We start from the raw sequence: 18,238 nt of genomic DNA, 5'->3' as shown, positions 1-18,238 counted from the left end.
TGTTGTTTGTTAGGATTTCAACTGTTGGTATATAGTAATTTAATCTATTTAAGGAAGACCCCACCAATTCCAAATTTAGTAAGAACTTTAAATAAGTATACCTATTCTATTCTGTCAAATGCCTTGCTTGCATCTACTGATAGTATCAGAATCAGTATAGCAGTATCTCTAGCAATGTGTACTTTATATAGTATATTTAAAACTCTTCGTATATTATGCCTGCCTTTTATGTAGAAAACCTTGCTGGTCATCTAGTATTAATTGATGACCAGTAAGTATTAAATGAGTAATTGGGTATTAATTGAGTAAGGTATTTCTCTAGTCTTCTTGAGAGCACTTTACAGAGGATCTTTGTATTACATCTCATTAAACTGATTGGCCTATATAATGTACACTCTGTTGGGTGCTTGTTTGGATTCAGAATTAGAGTTAATCTGGCTAGTCTAAGTGTATCTGAAAGTGGTCCATTAAGGAAGTATCCTTCGAACATATTAGAAAGAGGTTTTGCAATTTTGTTTGAAGACTTTGTAAAATTCTCTAGGTATGCCGTCTGGCCCATGTGCTTTACCACTAGTAATGTCATCTGTGGCTTCACTTATTTTTGTCTACAGCAATAGGCTTATTAAATTTTGTTTCTTCCTCCCACGATAGAGCCTTAAATTTTAACTGGTCAAGAAATGCCTTTTAGATATCTTCATCTGCTGTTTTGTCTGAGTTATATACACTACTCACAAAATTAAAGGGAACACTAAAATAACACATCCTAGATCTCAATTAATTAAATATTCTCATTGAAAAACTTTATTATTAACACAGTGCAATTGATTGAGAAGAAAATAAGAGAAAAATTATCAATGTGAACAGCCCTTTACACCATTGCACCATGGAGATCTGAATTTGGATTCATACTCAATATGAAAGTGGAAAATAACATGACACGCTGATTCAACGTCAGTGAATATTCCTCAAGACAAGTCAAAATGAGGCTCAGTGTTGTGTGTGGCCTCCATGTGTCTGTATAACCTCCCGACCAAGCCTGGGCATGCTCCTGATGAGACGACGGATGTTCTCCCGAGGGATCTCTTCCCAGACCTGGATTAGAGCATCAGTTAGCTCTTGAACAGTCTGTGGTGTGATGTGGTGTTGGTGGATTGACCGAAACATGATGTCCCAGATGTGTTCAATTGGATTCAGGTCTGGGGAACGGGCGGGCCAATCCATAATATTAATGCCCTCATCATGCAGGAACTGCTGACACACTTCAGCCACACTTCAGCCTAGCATTGTCATGCATAAGAAGTAACCAAGGGCCCACTGCACCAGCATATGGTCTCACAATGGATCTGAGGTTCTCATCCCGGTACTTTATGGTAGTCGGGGCACCTCTGGCTAGCACATAGAGGGCTGTGTGGCAATCCAAAGAAATGCCACCCCACACCATGACTGACCCACCACCCAACCAGTAATGCTGGAGGATGTTGCAGGCAGCATAACGTTCTCCACAGTGTCTCCAGACTCTGTCACATGTGCTCAGTGTGAACCTGCTTTCATTCATGAAGAACACAGGGGTGCAATGGTGATTCTGCTAATTTTGGTGTTCCCTACCAAACGCCAATTGTCCTGCATGGTGTTGGGCTGTAAGCACAGGCCCTATTTGTGGACGTCGGACCCTCATATCATCCTCATGCAGTCTGTTTCTGACAGTTTGAGTAGAAACATGCACATTAGTGGCCTGCTGGAGGTCATTTTGTAGGGCCCTGGCAGCGAGCCTCCTGTTCCTCCTTGCACAAAGGACGAGGTAGCTGTCCTGCTGCTGGGTTGTAGCCCTCCTACGGCCCCCTCCATGTCTCCTGGTGTCATGGCCTGTCTCCAGGTACCTATTACATGATCTGGACATTGTGCTGAGAGGGGCAGCAAATCTTGCTACCATTTGCATTGATGTTTCCGTCTTGCATTAGCTGCACTACCTGAGCAACTTCAGTGGGCTGTAAAAAAAAACCCTCATGACAAAATGAAGAATTGACTAAAAGTTCAACCAGAAAGGACGAGAACAGAGAAATGATCTGTGGTCACCACCTGCTGAATCACTTCATTATAGGGGTTGTCTTGCTAATTGCCTCTCATTTCCACCTGTTGTATGTTCCATTTGCACAGCAGCAGTTGAAATTGATTCACAATAAGTGTTACTACCTAACTGGTGACACTGATTCCACAAAGGTGTGACTGATTTGGAGTAACACTGTTTTGTGTCAGTGTTCCCTTTATTTTTTGAGCAGTGTAGTTTTTCATAGAAGTTTCTAAAGGTATTGTTTATTTCTGATGGGCATACAATTAAACTGCCAGATGGAAACTCAATACTAAGAGTTGTCCTCTCAGTCTGTCGTTTTTTATTCCGCCATGCCAAGTTTTCCAGCCTTCTCACCTTGATCGTAGTATGCTTGTTTTATCCACATGAAGTTTTTAGCAACTTTATTGGTGGCCATTTTGTCATAACGAGCTCTTAAAATAGGCAGTTGTATCAATTTTTTAGGGCCAAAATTTCCATTTTAACTGTCTTAATTTGATTTTCTATTTTTTGTAATTCTTGATTCTTTTTTGTTTTTTCTCATTATTTCACCGCTAATATAAGCCTCAAAGGCCTCCCATCTAATACTTTCTGAAGTTTTGATGGTGTTTAATTTAAAGAAATAAATTTTTTATCAATGCACATTCCCAAATGTTTAAAAAATGCTTCTTCTTGCAGCAGATAGGTTTGAAATCTCCATCTTGGAGGATGACCAAAGTTACCCAAGTACACTTTAAATGATACCACTGCACTGCATGGTCACTGATGACTAGACTGTTGGACCAACATTTATTAATTTTAGTAATTATTAATAATTTACTTATAGCAAATTTCCCAACTTAGAAAAATGAAATATGTAATACTTGGAAATTTGCAGGTTCATCTTTAAGTGATGTTATTTTTCCTTATGTTTAAACTCTTTTAACCTAAGTAAAGTTAACTGTTTCTATTACTTCCCTATGCCAAATTAGCTAGATAAATGTGCAAAGTAAAAAAAAAAAACTTTCGGGGGAAGTATACAGTCACCTGAGTAACACAGAGTCATTTAGAAGTTGCCATTTAGCGTGATCCATGTATTTGGAGAGTGATAGTCTTTCAAAATGCTTTAGCCAACTGTAGAGTGCAGAAGCTATGCATCTTGCTCTGCAGAACTTTGAGTCTACAGGGGTTGTGTTGAAATCCATGGACGGCGTTGTTCTCCAAAAACAGCTTGATAACCGTGTTGAACCCGCACTGAACCCGGGCTGTCTCTGCTGACAGATCTTGTGCGAAAGTGATCTTGGTCCCATCATACTTTATATCACACTGTCTAGCTTCTCGGTAGACAAATTCTTTATCCTGGAAGTTTAAGAAGCGGATGATAATAGCTCTGGTCTGGTTGGGTGTGGCTGGTGCCAGTGTGCTTTGTGCCCATTCCAAGGTGAACATATTTTCAGGGCTTAGCTCCAGCCATATCAAGAGCTTGTTGTGGATGAAATTAATAAGTGTTTGATTACCCTCTTCTCCCTCTCGTTTAGCTAAGCGTGGGACGATTTTCCTTCTGCCTCTGTTTTCTGGATCATCCGTCTTAGCATCCAAGTGTGCGAGGCGTTTTGTCGCTGCTTCTGGTTTAGGCGAATGTGTTTTGTCGTCAATTTTTAGTTATCGAATACAATTATCACACGGCTTTGTTGCAGATGGCTTTGGCATATTAGTGTTCTATTGTCATCCAGGAAAAGTCTTATTATATTGGGGAAATACCGTTCATGTGATGATGCTTGTTGGAGCTTCCTCACCAAGCTGCCATCTTGGCCAGGTCACGTGATGCCCCCCGTTATTTATTATTTAATTATTTATCTATTTACTTACACAAATGTTTAATCTTTATGCATGAGTACGTATGTATGCAGGTATGCGCAAGTGTATATATTCTTCTTTCCCCCTTTTTTTGTTTTGTTGTTTTTCCTCTTAAGATACAAAAAGAAAAACATGTAGAAATCTCTTAAATAAAAATAGAAGGGGTATCTTCTTTATTTGTCTTTTAATAAAAAATTTTATTAAATAAAAAGATCTCTTGTCAGTCCGGCAGGAATGTTGAGTTGTATGTAATGCTGTTTGTTTTTTCTTTAGAAACAGTCTTGAAGTTCCGGGCTCTCAAGAAACCTGCCCAGCTTGCTGTCATCAACAGTTTAGAGAAGGTGTTTTCCCAGTATAATATAGAATATTATAACCACTTCCTTCATGTGTATGGAACAAATATTACAATACAATTTTTCCTGTTCTTTCACTGCAGGCATTTTGGAACTGGGTAGAAAATTATCCAGACGAATTTACTATGCTATACCAACGGCCTCAGACAGATATGGCAGGTATGTATAGATTAAAATCAGTTAACTTTGGACCTACCTGTCATTCTGAAGAAGTAGGTTTTCACAGCTTTTACCAAAACCTAAATCACCATTTTCTTATTGTGAATTCCAATCAGGGCTAAATTATTTTGAAATAATTTAAATGAATAAAAAAAGAAGCAAGAAATGGTAAATGGCCTGCACTCGAATAGCGCCCCCCAAGAGGACCCCAAAGCGCTTTACACTACAATTAGTCATCCACCCATTCATTCACACACTGACAGTTGTAAGCTACATTGTAGCCACAGCTGGCCTGGGGCAGGCTAACAGAAGTGAGGTCGCCTTACAATCAGCGCCACCAAGCCCAAGGTGAAGTGTCTTGCCCAAGGACACAAGGACTGAGACGAACTGAGTGGGGGTTCAAACCGGCAACCCACCAGTTTCAGTACGAACCCCTACCACAGTCACCCCATAGAACATAACATTGGTCAGTAACACTGAGAAGAAAAAAACAGAAGCACCTGTTCTTTTTGGCCACTTTGTTCACTACATAAGTTAAAGCTTCTTGACCAAGAGCAGCACCCTACCCACGGTTATGATGTTTTTAAGAATTAAAAAGCAACATTGAAATTGAATAATTTTCTTTTATTTGGAACAAACCTTCAGCAGGACCAGGAGATAGACTACAAGCATGTCTTGAAGACATAAAAACTTGGATAACTTAAAATGTTCTGCTTCTAAATTCAGACAAGACAAAAGTTGTCGTCTTTGGACCGGAGTCTTTAAAAAAGAAACTGCTTAGTCAATCACTTAACCTGGATGGCATTAAATTGACCTCCGGTAATAAAGTAAAAAACCTTGGTGTTATTTTTGACCAGGACATGTCATTTAAATCCCATATTAAACAGGTTTCTAGGATTTCCTTCTTTCACCTCCGGAACATTGCCAAAATTAGAAATATCCTATCCAGGAGTGACGGTGAAAAACTAGTCCATGCATTTGTTACTTCAAGGCTGGACTATTGTAATTCTTTATTATCAGGATGTCCGCAAAAAGCAGTTAAAAGCCTTCAGCTGATTCAAAATGCTGCAGCAAGAGTTCTGATTAAAATTAAAAAGAGAGATCATATTTCCCCTACTTTAGCTTCCCTTCATTGGCTCCCTGTTAAATCCAGAATAGAATTTAAAATTCTCCTCTTCACATATAAAACCCTTAATGATCTAGCTCCATCATACATCAGAGATCTGATTGGTCCATATGTTCCTAACTGAGCACTTCGTTCTCAGACTGCAGGTTTACTGGTGGTTCCTAGAGTCTCTAGAAGTAGAATGGGAGGCAGATCCTTTAGTTATCAGGCTCCTCTCCTGTGGTACCAGCTCCCAGTTTTAGTCCGTGAGGCAGACACCCTGTCTACTTTTAAGGCTAGGCTTAAAACTTTCCTTTTTGATAAACCTTATAGTTACTTTTCTCTTGCTCTCGGTGGAAGACGCACGCATTTTCTCTCCCTCCCTCCCTGCTGATCCCTGCTTCTGCTTTGTCTGTATTTTTCTCAGAGCCTCGCGTTGCATATCCTCCAAACTTGTATTGTAAATTATGGATTTGGTCAGCTGGACTCTCAAATTTCTTTTTTTCTTACGGGAAGACAGGGTAAAGGAGGCCCTCTTGTCCAGACATGACGTTCTTCTCTGGAAACACAATGAATTCTTGACAGCAGTGGAAGATTGTGTGCCTGACTACAATGTCGGTCGAGGACGTAGAAAATGTGTACATATTTGGACTTTGATAACAGAATTTCTGCTTTTTGGAGTTGGTGGTTACCTGGCTTATCGAGTGATTCGCAAAACGTGGGCGGTTATTCAAAGCATTCCAAAGCTGCCTGCGATGTTAGATGGAGTCTGTGGAGCGATCAACACTGTGTTGAGAGAGCAAAATCGCAAGCTGGACACGATTCTTGAACAGAATCGCAGCCTGGCAGCGGTTGGACTCAGAGGTTAAGGGATATAATCTTGGAGAAGTTGTACGCTCCAGATCTGCGGAAAATACCAGAAATTTGGCTATTTGGATTGAGACATACCAGTAAAACTCTTAAGGTGGTTGGAAATTCACAACTGCCTGAACCACAACATTTATTGTTTTTCTAAATCTGGTGCCCCAATGTGGCCTTGGCAACGTCTGCTAACTCGCTATCGACAAATATCTCCTGGATGTTTTATAAACATGACGCTCTTCCCCAGCACTCCCCTACCAGCTGCGTGCTGATAGGACTATGCGGCCGATTGATAAAACTTCCACCTCTCTTCTCAAGGACAATGGCGCTTCTATCAGTGTTGACAGTCTAATTCTTGCAAACCACTCAGACTTACATTCGCACCCTCAATATTCTACCGTACCCTTGCTGAATCTTTACTTATGTGTGTGTTGCTTACCCCTGCTGAGGTTTTTTGTACTGTTTCAGACTCTATTCTAAGAATAGAGTTTGAAATATGATTTTTTTCTCCTCCTATCTTACTTTACCTACATGTGTGATTTCATTACTTTTCATAGATTTTACCAGCGAAACCAAACATTATTAGTAACTTGGACTTTAGCTGCTCTTACACCAATGACCCAGCTTTCTTAATTAGATTACTTAGTTAAACTTCAGCAGCAGTAAAAGCAATATATTACTAGCACCTGAAAATGTGGATTAAAGCTGTTTTGTATCAGTGACTCAGCCTCACTAGTTAGAATTCAGTGGAATGATGAGACTTCTTAGCACAAGATGCTTTCTCCTACATAGAGGACTTAATGATATAATTACCTTTTTAGAAAGATTGGTTTAGAACCAGCTCTTACCAGTAAAACCCAAAGGACTATTTATGTTATCTGTATCATTGTAATATTGACCAGAGATTTTTAGATTTCTCAGAAGGATTCATAGATTTATAGATTTCTTTGCATTTGATTTGTTTTTCTGTGTTCTTTGTGATTGTATTGTAATTGTATGTACAGCGCTTTGAGTGTCTCATTACTGAAAAGTGCTATATAAATAAACTTACCTTACCTAGAGTGGCTTAGGTTATCCTGAGCTATCTCTGTAATTATGCTGCTATAGGCTTAGGCTGCTGGAGGACATAATGACCACTTTCACTCTCTCTGCTACATTCTCTCTCTGCTACATTATCACACTACTCTCCAATTTTGCATTATTTGCTGTTATTTCAACTTTTAACTTTGTTCTCTCTTTTCTCTTCCTAGAAGCTACACCCGGCCTGACTCTGTATCTACCTGTGACACCTTTCTGGAGAGGGGAATCGTCCGAGCTTGTGCTGGCAACAACTTCATGCTCACCTCCTACAGATGGTCCACATGGCCCTGTCTTTTAGTGTTTAACCCTTTCTCTCTCCTAGACATGGCGATTGACTGAGCTTTTACTGTGACTAACTCTATGTGCTCTCTTTCATACTCTAACCTTAAAAACTGGCTCAGAGTTTATCTGTTCTTTCTTTCTAGATGAAACGACTAAAGGAGCTACATCCATTAACATTTACTTTTCCTTCCCATAGAAAGGACTCCTGGATCAGTGCTTCTTTGTGTCTCTGCTCTGTTCTCTCAAACCCCCAGTCGGTCGTGGCAGATGGCCGCTCACTCTGAGCCTGGTTCTGGTTTTGCTGGAGGGTTCTTCCTGTTAAAAGGGAGTTTTTCCTCTCCACTGTCTCTACATGCATGCTCAGTATGAGGGATTGCTGCAAAGTCAATGCCAGTGACTGTCCACTGTCTCTACATGCTCATCTGGGAGGAATGAATGCTGCAAGTCACTGACTGGATGCAACCTGCTGGGTTTACTTAGACAGAAAAACTTTTTATCCAATTTGAATAAATAACTGAATCTGACTGCACTGTTCAATGGTTACGATTAATTGGAATGTATGTACCTGACTTTTGTGAAGTGCCTTGAGACAACATGTGTTGTGAATTGGCGCTATATAAATAAAACTGAATTGAATTGACCAGGCTCAGTGCCAGTGAGAACATTGAAAACAAATGCAGAAAAAAATACCAGTGGTTCAGAAGCATTTCTATTGAAACACAAACCTGAATACATAGTTAATGGCAACATTAGTTCAGCTAGTGGAAAAATATTTGAGTCAAATTCACTGTGCATCTAGATTTATGGCATACAAATTAGTACATATAGGGGCTGATCTTCAAAAGGTTTGTGTGTACAAAACCACATGCAAACCTGTTGATCTACAACCCAGGTGCTAATCACATTGTGTGTGTAAAATCAGCTGAACAGCAGGTGCAAACTTTTTTGCATGTTTGCCCACATGAATATGCAAAACATATGATAATCACCCAAATTTGTGGGAGGGAAATATGCAAATGTAATCTTTACCACCCATTTATCAAACCTCAGACGGATTGCAGTGCTGTTTTATTGCATTTAGATTTAGCACATTTGAAATGCAGGTACCAACTGGCACGCAAAAATGTCTGATGTCACTGTGGCCAGAAGGAGGCATTGAATTACAGATGACGGAGAGAGAATCTTCCTAACATGTGTCAACAGATTTGGGTTGTCAATAATAAAAATAATAAAAACAGATGAGAATAGAAGATTCTATGTAGGATTATGTCAACTCTGATTTGGAGCTAATCTTGCGCCTGGATTATTCCAACGCATCATTGCTGTTAGTGAGATCATCTGTTGCCAAACGTGCAAAAACCTGATCATGCAGAGGTGTGCGCACATAATTGATCAAGCGCGCACAGCCTTTGTAACTGCATTTGCACATCATGCGAAGGACCCACTGCTTTGATGTTGATAATATAATTAATAAGAAAGAAATAAAGATATAAGGCAGATTAAATCCTTTATTTGCAAACTGGAGGCTGAAGTCACTTAACAGGTGAAAAATCACCATTTTAAGGCAGCCTATTCCATGTTGTTACAAAGACAGTGTATGCTTTAGCCTCGTCACTAAACAAATCACATTGCATTATTGACAGTAACATTGTGTCATTGCAGAGCAAGTGGAGCTGAATCACTTTGGTTATGTTGTGTAAATGTGAATATATGGCAGGGGAGAATTTATAAAGTGAAAAATTATTTTGTGTCACCAAAACACTATTTAAACAATGAAACACGTTATATATTGTTAAAATATTGGCAAAACAAACCAAACGAATTCAGTTAAATCATTGGAAAATAATTACATAAATGTCCGATTTACATTCTTTGCAGGACAGTTATGTGACATTTTAAAATGAGCAAAGCTACAACATACAGATTGCCAACTCCTACAACAAACTATATTTATGTTGCTAATATTACATTCAGGCTTGAATATTGTGGCTGTTTATCATCGATGCTGAACTCTTTAAACATATACTCCCAAAAAAAGGAACACTGCGAGTTTATGAAAATAATTAAAAGATCAAGGGAGACAAATCTCTAATAAATTAACTGACAGACATGTTTGTCTTTTGTATTGTTAATATTGATTGGCCAATTTGTTGCAAATTGGGTCGAGCAACACAGTAAACAAGCTGTGCATTCCTGTGGTGTTGTCAGCCTAGACTACCTGCCCTGTGTGCGCACTGATGGCGGAATGCGTGTGCTGCTCTGGACTCAGCGCGGCCCTCCTGCGCAATAACCTGTAATCCAATATTTTGATTAAAGGCGAAGCAGTATGTAGTCTTTGCCTCTCTGGGTTTGTCCGAACCCCAAACATAAATTATCTGCTCACATAACAACTTCAAACTCAGCATTCTGCATGCGCAATTACTCAGAGGCGCCCTGCACAAATAATTTAGTCAGGGCACAGGCTGCAATGACAAACTTACTGCTGTGAATAGTGACGAGAAATGTTAAACTGTAAGAGTCCAGAAAAGCAGGAGCAAAATAGAACAGAAGGAAAAGAAATCAGCAACTGGATCATTCATAACGATGCAGCGCAACAATCCAGGCATGTTTCAAGCAACACAGCTTTTGTTTGCTTTTCCTCTAGTTCCGCTAGGGGCAGTAGCAGCCAGCCAGCCAGTAGCACACGGAATTTCCTTATTTAAATAGGGCGGTCTGTACCTCTTTTGCACCTGTTATCCATTCAAAGCGCAATCTTTAAAAATCACATGCAACACTCCTACTTATTGCACGTGCCATTATTATTTTGTACAAGCATTTTGCACCCCCTATTTGAAGATCAGGTCCATAGTCACAGCAGTTGCTCCTTTAGTGGGTCTGTCCAGTAAAGGGACAAAGTGAAATGCACAATTATGGAATCATTTCTTTTTCCATCTGTTGAAAAAGAACACTCAGAGCATAAAGCCATTGGAAGTAATAACTGAGTTAATGACCTCTTACATGAAGAAGACCAATCCTAAGCACAGAAATGGCACACCAGTTGTAGTGTCTGTTTTAAAATAAACTTAGTTGCCTATTATGCATAGATGGAAAGTAGTAGGAGAAATAGCAAATTAACAAGATTCATTATGTCCTCTATAAGCCTACGCCTATAGCAGCATTACTACAGAGTTAGCTCAGGGTAACCTTAGCCACTGTAAATATATGTTTGATCAAAAAGGAAACTTTTAACCCTATCCCAGAAAGTAGACAGGGTATCTGCCTTCAGGACTAAAACTGGGAGTTGGTTTCATAGGAGAGGAGCCTGATAACTAAAGATGCCTCCCATTCTACTAGAAGTTCTGGGAACCACCAGTGAACCTGCAGTCTGAGAGCAAATTGCTCTAGTGTGAACTTATGGAATTATTGGATAATGATGTAGCTTGATTATGCAGTGTTTTATATTGAAAAAGGAGAATATTAAGTTCTATTCTGCATTTAGCCAGTGAAGACGAGTTAACATTAAAAACAATATAACCTTTGAATTTTTATCAGAATTCTCACTGCAATAACTTTTCCTGAATTTAATTGGTCTTTCTGATAAAAAAAAAAAATAGCAATAGTCTGTAGAGCCTGTTTCTGTGTTGGTTTCTTTCTGTTAAAAGGTAGTTATTCCTTTTCCACTGCTTTCTTAGGAGGAAGGATAGCTGCAAAGTCGTTTACTGGACTTGACTAGGCTTCCTAGATAGATAATTTCTGTCCAATTGGTATTATTTTATAAATCAGACTATTATATCTAGAATCAAATTGGATTGTTTGTCACAGAATATTTTATTGCTTAAAAAAATGCTTCTCATGTATAATGCCTTGATGGAACATTTGTTGTGAATTGGAACTAATATATGTTTTGTCTTATGCACAGAAGCTGCAGAAAAGCTGTTTGACTTGGTAGACAGTTTTGCAGAGAGTGCCAAGAGGAAGGCAGCTGTATGGCCTCTTCTAATAATCCTCCTCATACTTTGCCCAGAGATTACACATACAATCTCTAAAGACACAGTGGAAGATAGCAAGGCCAACAAGGTGGACAGAAGGAACTCTCTCAAACACCCATCCTTGTAAACAGACCATTATTGTCATCAATCACATACTTCACTTCTATGTTGTGTCCACAGAAACTCTTTTTGGATAATTTGCGGAAAGCTTTAGCCGGCCAGGGAGGCAGCAAACAGCTGATGGAGAGCGCTGCCATTGCCTGTGTCAAGCTTTGCAAAGCTTCTACTTATATCAACTGGGAGGATCACTCAACCATTTTCCTTCTGGTCCAGTCCATTGTCATGGATCTCAAGGTCTGACTTCTTATTGAAAAGGGATAATATTGGAATGCTATCTCCTTCTTCTTTGTTTCTATCTTGTTTGCAGCCATTAAGATATTTGTCATATACAGAAGCCGTACTTCATCCTTAGGATAAGTCATGTAGTAAAATCAATATAAGCATTTTTTATGTGTGATTGATTATTTTAGTTACTGAGTATGAGCACTAATTTGAAGAAATCCACCGATGTATATTTCTCTAAAAATAACAGAAAATAGCAAATATTTTACAGCATATAACTGAGGTAACTGGATTTTACTGTACTTCCTTCTAATCCTTATTTTATCTTTCCACCTTTCAGTTAAAGTGTTTGTTGTGTAACACTGCAAAAACATTACTGCAAATGTTTGTTGTCCATAAAAGTAAATGTTAAATGTTCAGTTTTGTTTCACTTTTGTAGAGCAAACTACTTATTAAGTGTTTTAAAACTTAAAATACTAAAATGTTGTTAGTTTGAAGCTCCTTTGCTTTATGAAATTGTTGTCCTCTGCTATTGTTCACTTTCAGGTGGCTGGGCTGCATCCATCAGTCTGAATGTTGACTGTAGCAGACTCAACAGTCTATGGGCTATTCTTAGGGGTTAGATTATGGTAAAATGCAAAGATCTTGTTGTTACCTATAATAAAAATAACAGAAAGCAGCATTGCTCATATTTTAATGTGTTAAATTTGAATGTGTGAAATGTGGTGCCTAACTTTACAGCAATAGCCTTCCAATAGAAAGCTCAGGAGTTCGATCCCGAGCTCTTCAATAAGCCTCAGGCCCCACTCTAAGCATACTAGTGTAAAAGTAGGAAAGTGAATATATGTGTCCCCACACTGTTGTTATGATTGTGGTATAGTGGATCAGCACAAGGCTTGGTCAGTTTGTCTGCTGGACTCTACACCAGGAGTACTGGAGACTGATTTCTTTTTTTCATCTGCTTAAATAGAAGATTTTTCTGTTTGCTCATTAAAGAAGTGGTTGTATATTAAAATTGTCAGCTAAAATTGAAGGAGGTTCTTGAAGACCACTGCACAAGATGGGATGAGACCCAACAGTTTGGGTTACACTTGTAAATGCTTTATTAGTTAGTTTTGAACAAACCACAGTTGCGGTTAAGAAACACATGATTTCCTTGCTGTCAAGCCTCAGTAGTTCAGGCTCGCACCTCTGCCAGCTAAAGCATCAAGACAAAGTCTAAGCTGAAAAGAAATCTTAGTAGTTCTCTTGTACCCTCAACTATGTGTCGCTACATTACCTAAAAAGCCATCGAAACAAATGGTCCAGGAGTCCGAAGGGCTTTCAAACTGTTTACTGGAACCACATTTTGTGAAATTGATAAAAAATACAAAAAATGTATATATATTTCAATCTATAGTGCTCTCATTTTTGCCAATGACGTTCACAGCATTTATTCAAAGTTAATGTATACTCTCACCAGCTTTCTAGCTTTATTCTGTTCATTAAAGTTAAATAAAGGCAGCCTGCTATAGTTATATGTAAAGTTGTAGTGTTCAGTTTATCAACATCATCAACTTGTTAGTTATAACCTGCACAGTACATGTTCAACATTTAGCAGCATACCTAACTACAAACATATGTGACCCTAGAGTTATATTCTTACATGTACAATTTAGTTGAAAAAGACACTTATATATTGTCTTATATTAAGTACGTATAACAAGCATTTCACTGTTTTCCTCCCAGGTGCACAATGACAAACTAAAACTACAATTATGTGACCTCAACAATGATACCTCATGCTGCCACTAGATAGAGGTGTTTTAACATGAAATAGAGAATTACTCACCACAAACTAAACAGAATATGTATTAAAATCTTAGGGACAGGAAGGTTTAATTAAGCTTTTAGGGTCAGTTTTAGGAATTATCCTTATAGTATTTGTATTTTTGTTTCCTTATTACTTTGTGGTACTATTGTGACAACAATAAAAGTAATATTAAAATTCTATTTATAACTTCTTTCCGGTCTTTTTTAGGTAACTGTGTGACCATGACTGTATGTCACAGCATTCATAGCACTACAATAACAAATACTGCTTTTGAAAAATATACCCATTTTGAAATATGCTTCTTCAGGACACCAGTTACATAAAGAAGTGTGTTTTTCATCACTAAGCTGCACCTGGTAACTGCATTCAGTCATATTTTTGCATTTGTTGACGTTAATTGGTGCTCTCATGGAACAAAATGTTGAGGAAAATAATAAAAGTAACAATCCCATATACATCCAGTTTTTGGAGTTTTCAAACATCATTATTTGGAATTCATCATTGCCACGATAATTTAGAATTCTTCTCATGAAAAAAATTTGTCACGATAAACAATAGAATAAATGCCCACATCTAACCGGAATAAGGTTTTTTTTATTCCTTCAGGCTCTGCTGTTTAACCCAGCAAAACCTTTCTGGAGGGGGACCGGCAGTCAGAATGCTGACGTGGAGCTTATGGTGGATTGCTTTGTTTCATGTTTCCGCATTAATCCCCACAACAACCAGCACTTTAAGGTAGATTGAAAGGAAGTAGAACTCATTGTATGGATGTTACATTAAAGGCAATCCACACCACTTATAATAAATCTGCAGCCTTTAACCTCATTTTTCCTCTTTGCCCTTTAGGTCTGTTTGGCTTCTTCTTCCCCGTCAACCTTCCACTTTGTCTTGGTGAACTCATTGCACAGAATTATTATCAATGTAAGTGTATAGAGTAAATTTACTGATTACATACCTTTGTTTTTTTTTTTGTTTCTTGACATGTTATACCTGTTGTTGTGTTGCCTACTTTCAGTCTCACCTAGACTGGTGGCCAAAAATTGATGAAGTGTACTGTTACTCTGGAGAACTTCGATTTATGTTCTCAGACACCCTCAACAGGGTGATTCAAGGCACTGGCACTCATGCTCCTCTTCGCATGACACCGGTGAGCTGATAACAACAAGCCATATAACTGACAGATTGTAATAATTGTTATAAATATGTGTTTTTTGTCAAACGTTTTGTCAAAAGACCGTTCTGAGGTAAGAAATTTCAAAATGCAATTTGTAGTCGTAGTAGTAGTAGTAGTAATGGGAACCAATGTGCCTTTTGTCTTCCTAAAGAGTCTGACGTTCATTGGGAAGAAGACCAAAGAGAAAGCCACAGAGCAAGACACTCGAAGTTACAAGTGCCTTCTTCTCGCTTTGGTCAAGCTAATCCATGCCGATCCAAAACTGATGTTGCATGTAAGTCAACCAAACTTTGTTGCCTGGATAGTTTAACTTGCTTGGCCGGATTTTTGGGGTCTTATCTTGATTTAAATGAAATTCAGCTAATTGTGTGACTAGAATTGCAAAACCTGTTAAAAGTGGAAATTATATTATATAACGCTTGTTTATGTGGTAGAATCCAGTGAAGCAAGCTTCAGAGATCCAAAGCAGTACAGCAGAACTCATCACTGGCTTGGTACAGCTGGTTTCTTTGAACACAACTACTCAGCTCTCACAAGAAGCCATGGAGGTCAGACTTTTGCCCATATTGTTCTCATTGCTACTCTTTTTGGTTTTTTTTTTTAGAAGCAGCCATCTATGTATTTAAATATGAATTTCTACAATAAAATGCCCAAGTTAATAAATTGTTGGCTTTGTCTGGAAACATGAAATAAAAGGAGGGGCTGGGGTGAGTATCTCTGTTGGCCAGCATGATACACATCTCAGTACACTGCCAACAAACCTCTATGTAAGAACACATGAGCTGCAGACACGGATTCAATATGATTGACCCTTCAGCACCAAATGACTTTGAGTCATTGCTTCCTTTCAACAAAACAGGATTCGGTACAATCTCATAAATTTGTACAAAGCAAGGAAAACATGTTTGGTGACTGAATGAGAATAACTATTAAAATGCTTTATTTTATTTCGACTACCATGAGCCTTGAGCCACTTTAGAGATCATTTGTTCAATCTGTGATCTGCAGGTGTCCTTTATGCCTCACAATCACCTGAAACATGCTGACACGGTATCGGGCGTTTGAAGCTGACTCACCCCTACATACAAAGCAAAGATGCCGTCTGCCGTGTACAAACAGAGCAGTGCAACTTTACAATTCTTCAGGATCCGTCTGACCTGAGAAATATGTTGATCAGCATAACATGTTGAGGGTGGTGCACAGCAATGTTGCTTGAAAGTAAAGCATTTAATGAGGACTGCTACACAGAGCTAAGCCAAATATAGGGAAAATGCACCACACACATCTTCTGACTATAGCTTAGCTGAATCAATGCTGAAGAGCAAGATGATGTGATCTGTTTGGTTCAGCAGTTACACTGCATGCTCTGAAAAGTACATACAGTGCTTTAATCTCACTGGAGTGATTTGTACCATGTGAATAACAAAGTGATCTGTTAAGGCAATGTTTTTAGTTGATCTTTTTCATGGACTTATCTGAAGGTGGACTTACGTGTCATATGAAAAAAAATCTTTTGCGCAATAAATGTGATGATTAAACTTTCATTTGCATTTTTTAAAATTCTGAACAATTGAAAATAACATAGCCTTCAAAACATCTACTGTTATTATAACAAAGGGAATTTTGTGGTATTTACAGGATGCAGTAAACATTTAACAAATTTAATTTGCATTAAGTAATGTTTTTGTGATAGTTATTCATGAATGCTTTATGTTAAGGCAGGAATGCACTAATATAATTTCTGCCTCTTAATCGTAAAACTCATTTATTTTTTTCTCTTTTACCTTTATATCCTGTTCAATTTGCAGGCTCTGTTGGTTCTGCACCAACCAGAGACCATAGAGCTGTGGAACCCTGATGCCCCCATTGAGACATTTTGGGACATCAGGTACTGAACACTCCCATGACCTCTTAATGACACATTTGAAACTCAGTGCATTATAAAGCTTTTCAGAAGAAAAAGTTCTTAGATGAGGTGTAGAAAATACCTGGATATATTAGAAGGACTTTATCATTTAGATCCAGTTTGAATAACGTTTTCTGCTTGTTTACTGGTAGTTTACTACTAGCAGATATGAACCTACCAACCATAGCCTGTTGGGCTTGCTTTTTTTAGGTACCAAGCAATCCATAGCAAAACTTTAATCCGTGAAAATTGTGAGTTATGGTTTTGGATGTGTTTGCCCAGTAAATCCTACAAAAGCTCAAATGGAGTAACTGAGATTAGATCATTTGGGGAGCACATTGTTATAAAACTATATTTGAAACATTTTGCATTATACAATTGAGTATGTCTCTTAACAGCTTTATATATCTAGTGTCCTTAGGTAGGACTATGGCCTGTGTGACCCTGTGTTCTCCTGGGATGACTTGGAGACCTGTCCAGGGTGTACCCTGTCTCTCGAACAGTGGCTGCTGGAGACCCTGTATGGATATAGACAATACAAATATGCATGTTGTCATCCATTTGTATTGCTAATAGGAGTTAATACCAAATCAAATAACAAATCCCACAGTTTTCCGTCCTGCAACTAGAAAACTTTTAACTGGGATGCAACGTCAGTCCCAGCTTCGGGCTCTGACTTCCGAGATAAGTCGAACGCGGCATTTATCCTGACTGTAGCTGTTGCTCCTCTTCTCTTGCCTGAAAAGAGAAATAACACGGAGGTCCATGTGACTCTATACAGGTCATAAAGTCTAATCACTGTGACAGAGTCATGTGTTGTAGCTATAATGCGGAAAATCATGGCTTAATTGTGCGATGGAAAAATCTCGTCCTCTCACAATGACTATTTGAGGAAACATTCATAATATGAGCTATAACAACATTTTATTTCCCTTTGGGATTAATAAAGTATTATTGAATTGAATATATCTAGCGACTGAAATATTTGCCCGTTCTTGCTTGCAAAAGAGTTCAGAATCAGGCAGTATGTATACAATATGTGAACTATCTAATTTTTCTAACTTGCCAAATATTTTCAATTGGTTTTAGATTCAGGCATTGACTGAGCCAACACATATTTATTCTTTGATCTGAACCTTTTTTTATTCCCTCCAAAACCCCCATTTTTCCAGCAGCCCCTGCCTCAACAACACTGAAAAAGAGGTTTGAAATTTGATGTTGGTTAAAGAAAAGAGAAGAAAAAGAGTCACCATATTTATTTTTTTCTGTATCCTGTTGTTGAGAAGAAAGTTTT

General features: G+C 38.4%; 1 protein-coding gene across 2 annotated transcripts in view; it reads left to right on the top strand.

Annotated features, from left to right (window-relative positions):
- Positions 1-18,238, top strand: part of nf1a (neurofibromin 1a) — a 309,684-nt gene that overhangs the window by 54,974 nt on the left and 236,472 nt on the right. For both annotated transcript variants that reach the window (XM_047391263.1, XM_047391264.1), the window contains exons 6-15: positions 4,175-4,242; positions 4,338-4,413; positions 11,640-11,797; positions 11,890-12,063; positions 14,471-14,599; positions 14,711-14,785; positions 14,880-15,011; positions 15,190-15,312; positions 15,473-15,586; positions 16,847-16,926. In XM_047391263.1, coding sequence (XP_047247219.1) covers positions 4,175-4,242; positions 4,338-4,413; positions 11,640-11,797; positions 11,890-12,063; positions 14,471-14,599; positions 14,711-14,785; positions 14,880-15,011; positions 15,190-15,312; positions 15,473-15,586; positions 16,847-16,926 — 1,129 coding nt within the window. The remainder of the gene's footprint in view (positions 1-4,174; positions 4,243-4,337; positions 4,414-11,639; positions 11,798-11,889; positions 12,064-14,470; positions 14,600-14,710; positions 14,786-14,879; positions 15,012-15,189; positions 15,313-15,472; positions 15,587-16,846; positions 16,927-18,238) is intronic.

Source organism: Girardinichthys multiradiatus, chromosome 18, assembly GCF_021462225.1.
Source record: "Girardinichthys multiradiatus isolate DD_20200921_A chromosome 18, DD_fGirMul_XY1, whole genome shotgun sequence".
Classification (NCBI taxonomy): domain Eukaryota; kingdom Metazoa; phylum Chordata; class Actinopteri; order Cyprinodontiformes; family Goodeidae; genus Girardinichthys; species Girardinichthys multiradiatus.
The sequence above is the reverse complement of the archived record's forward strand: the minus strand, read 5'-3'. Positions and strand labels throughout refer to the sequence as shown.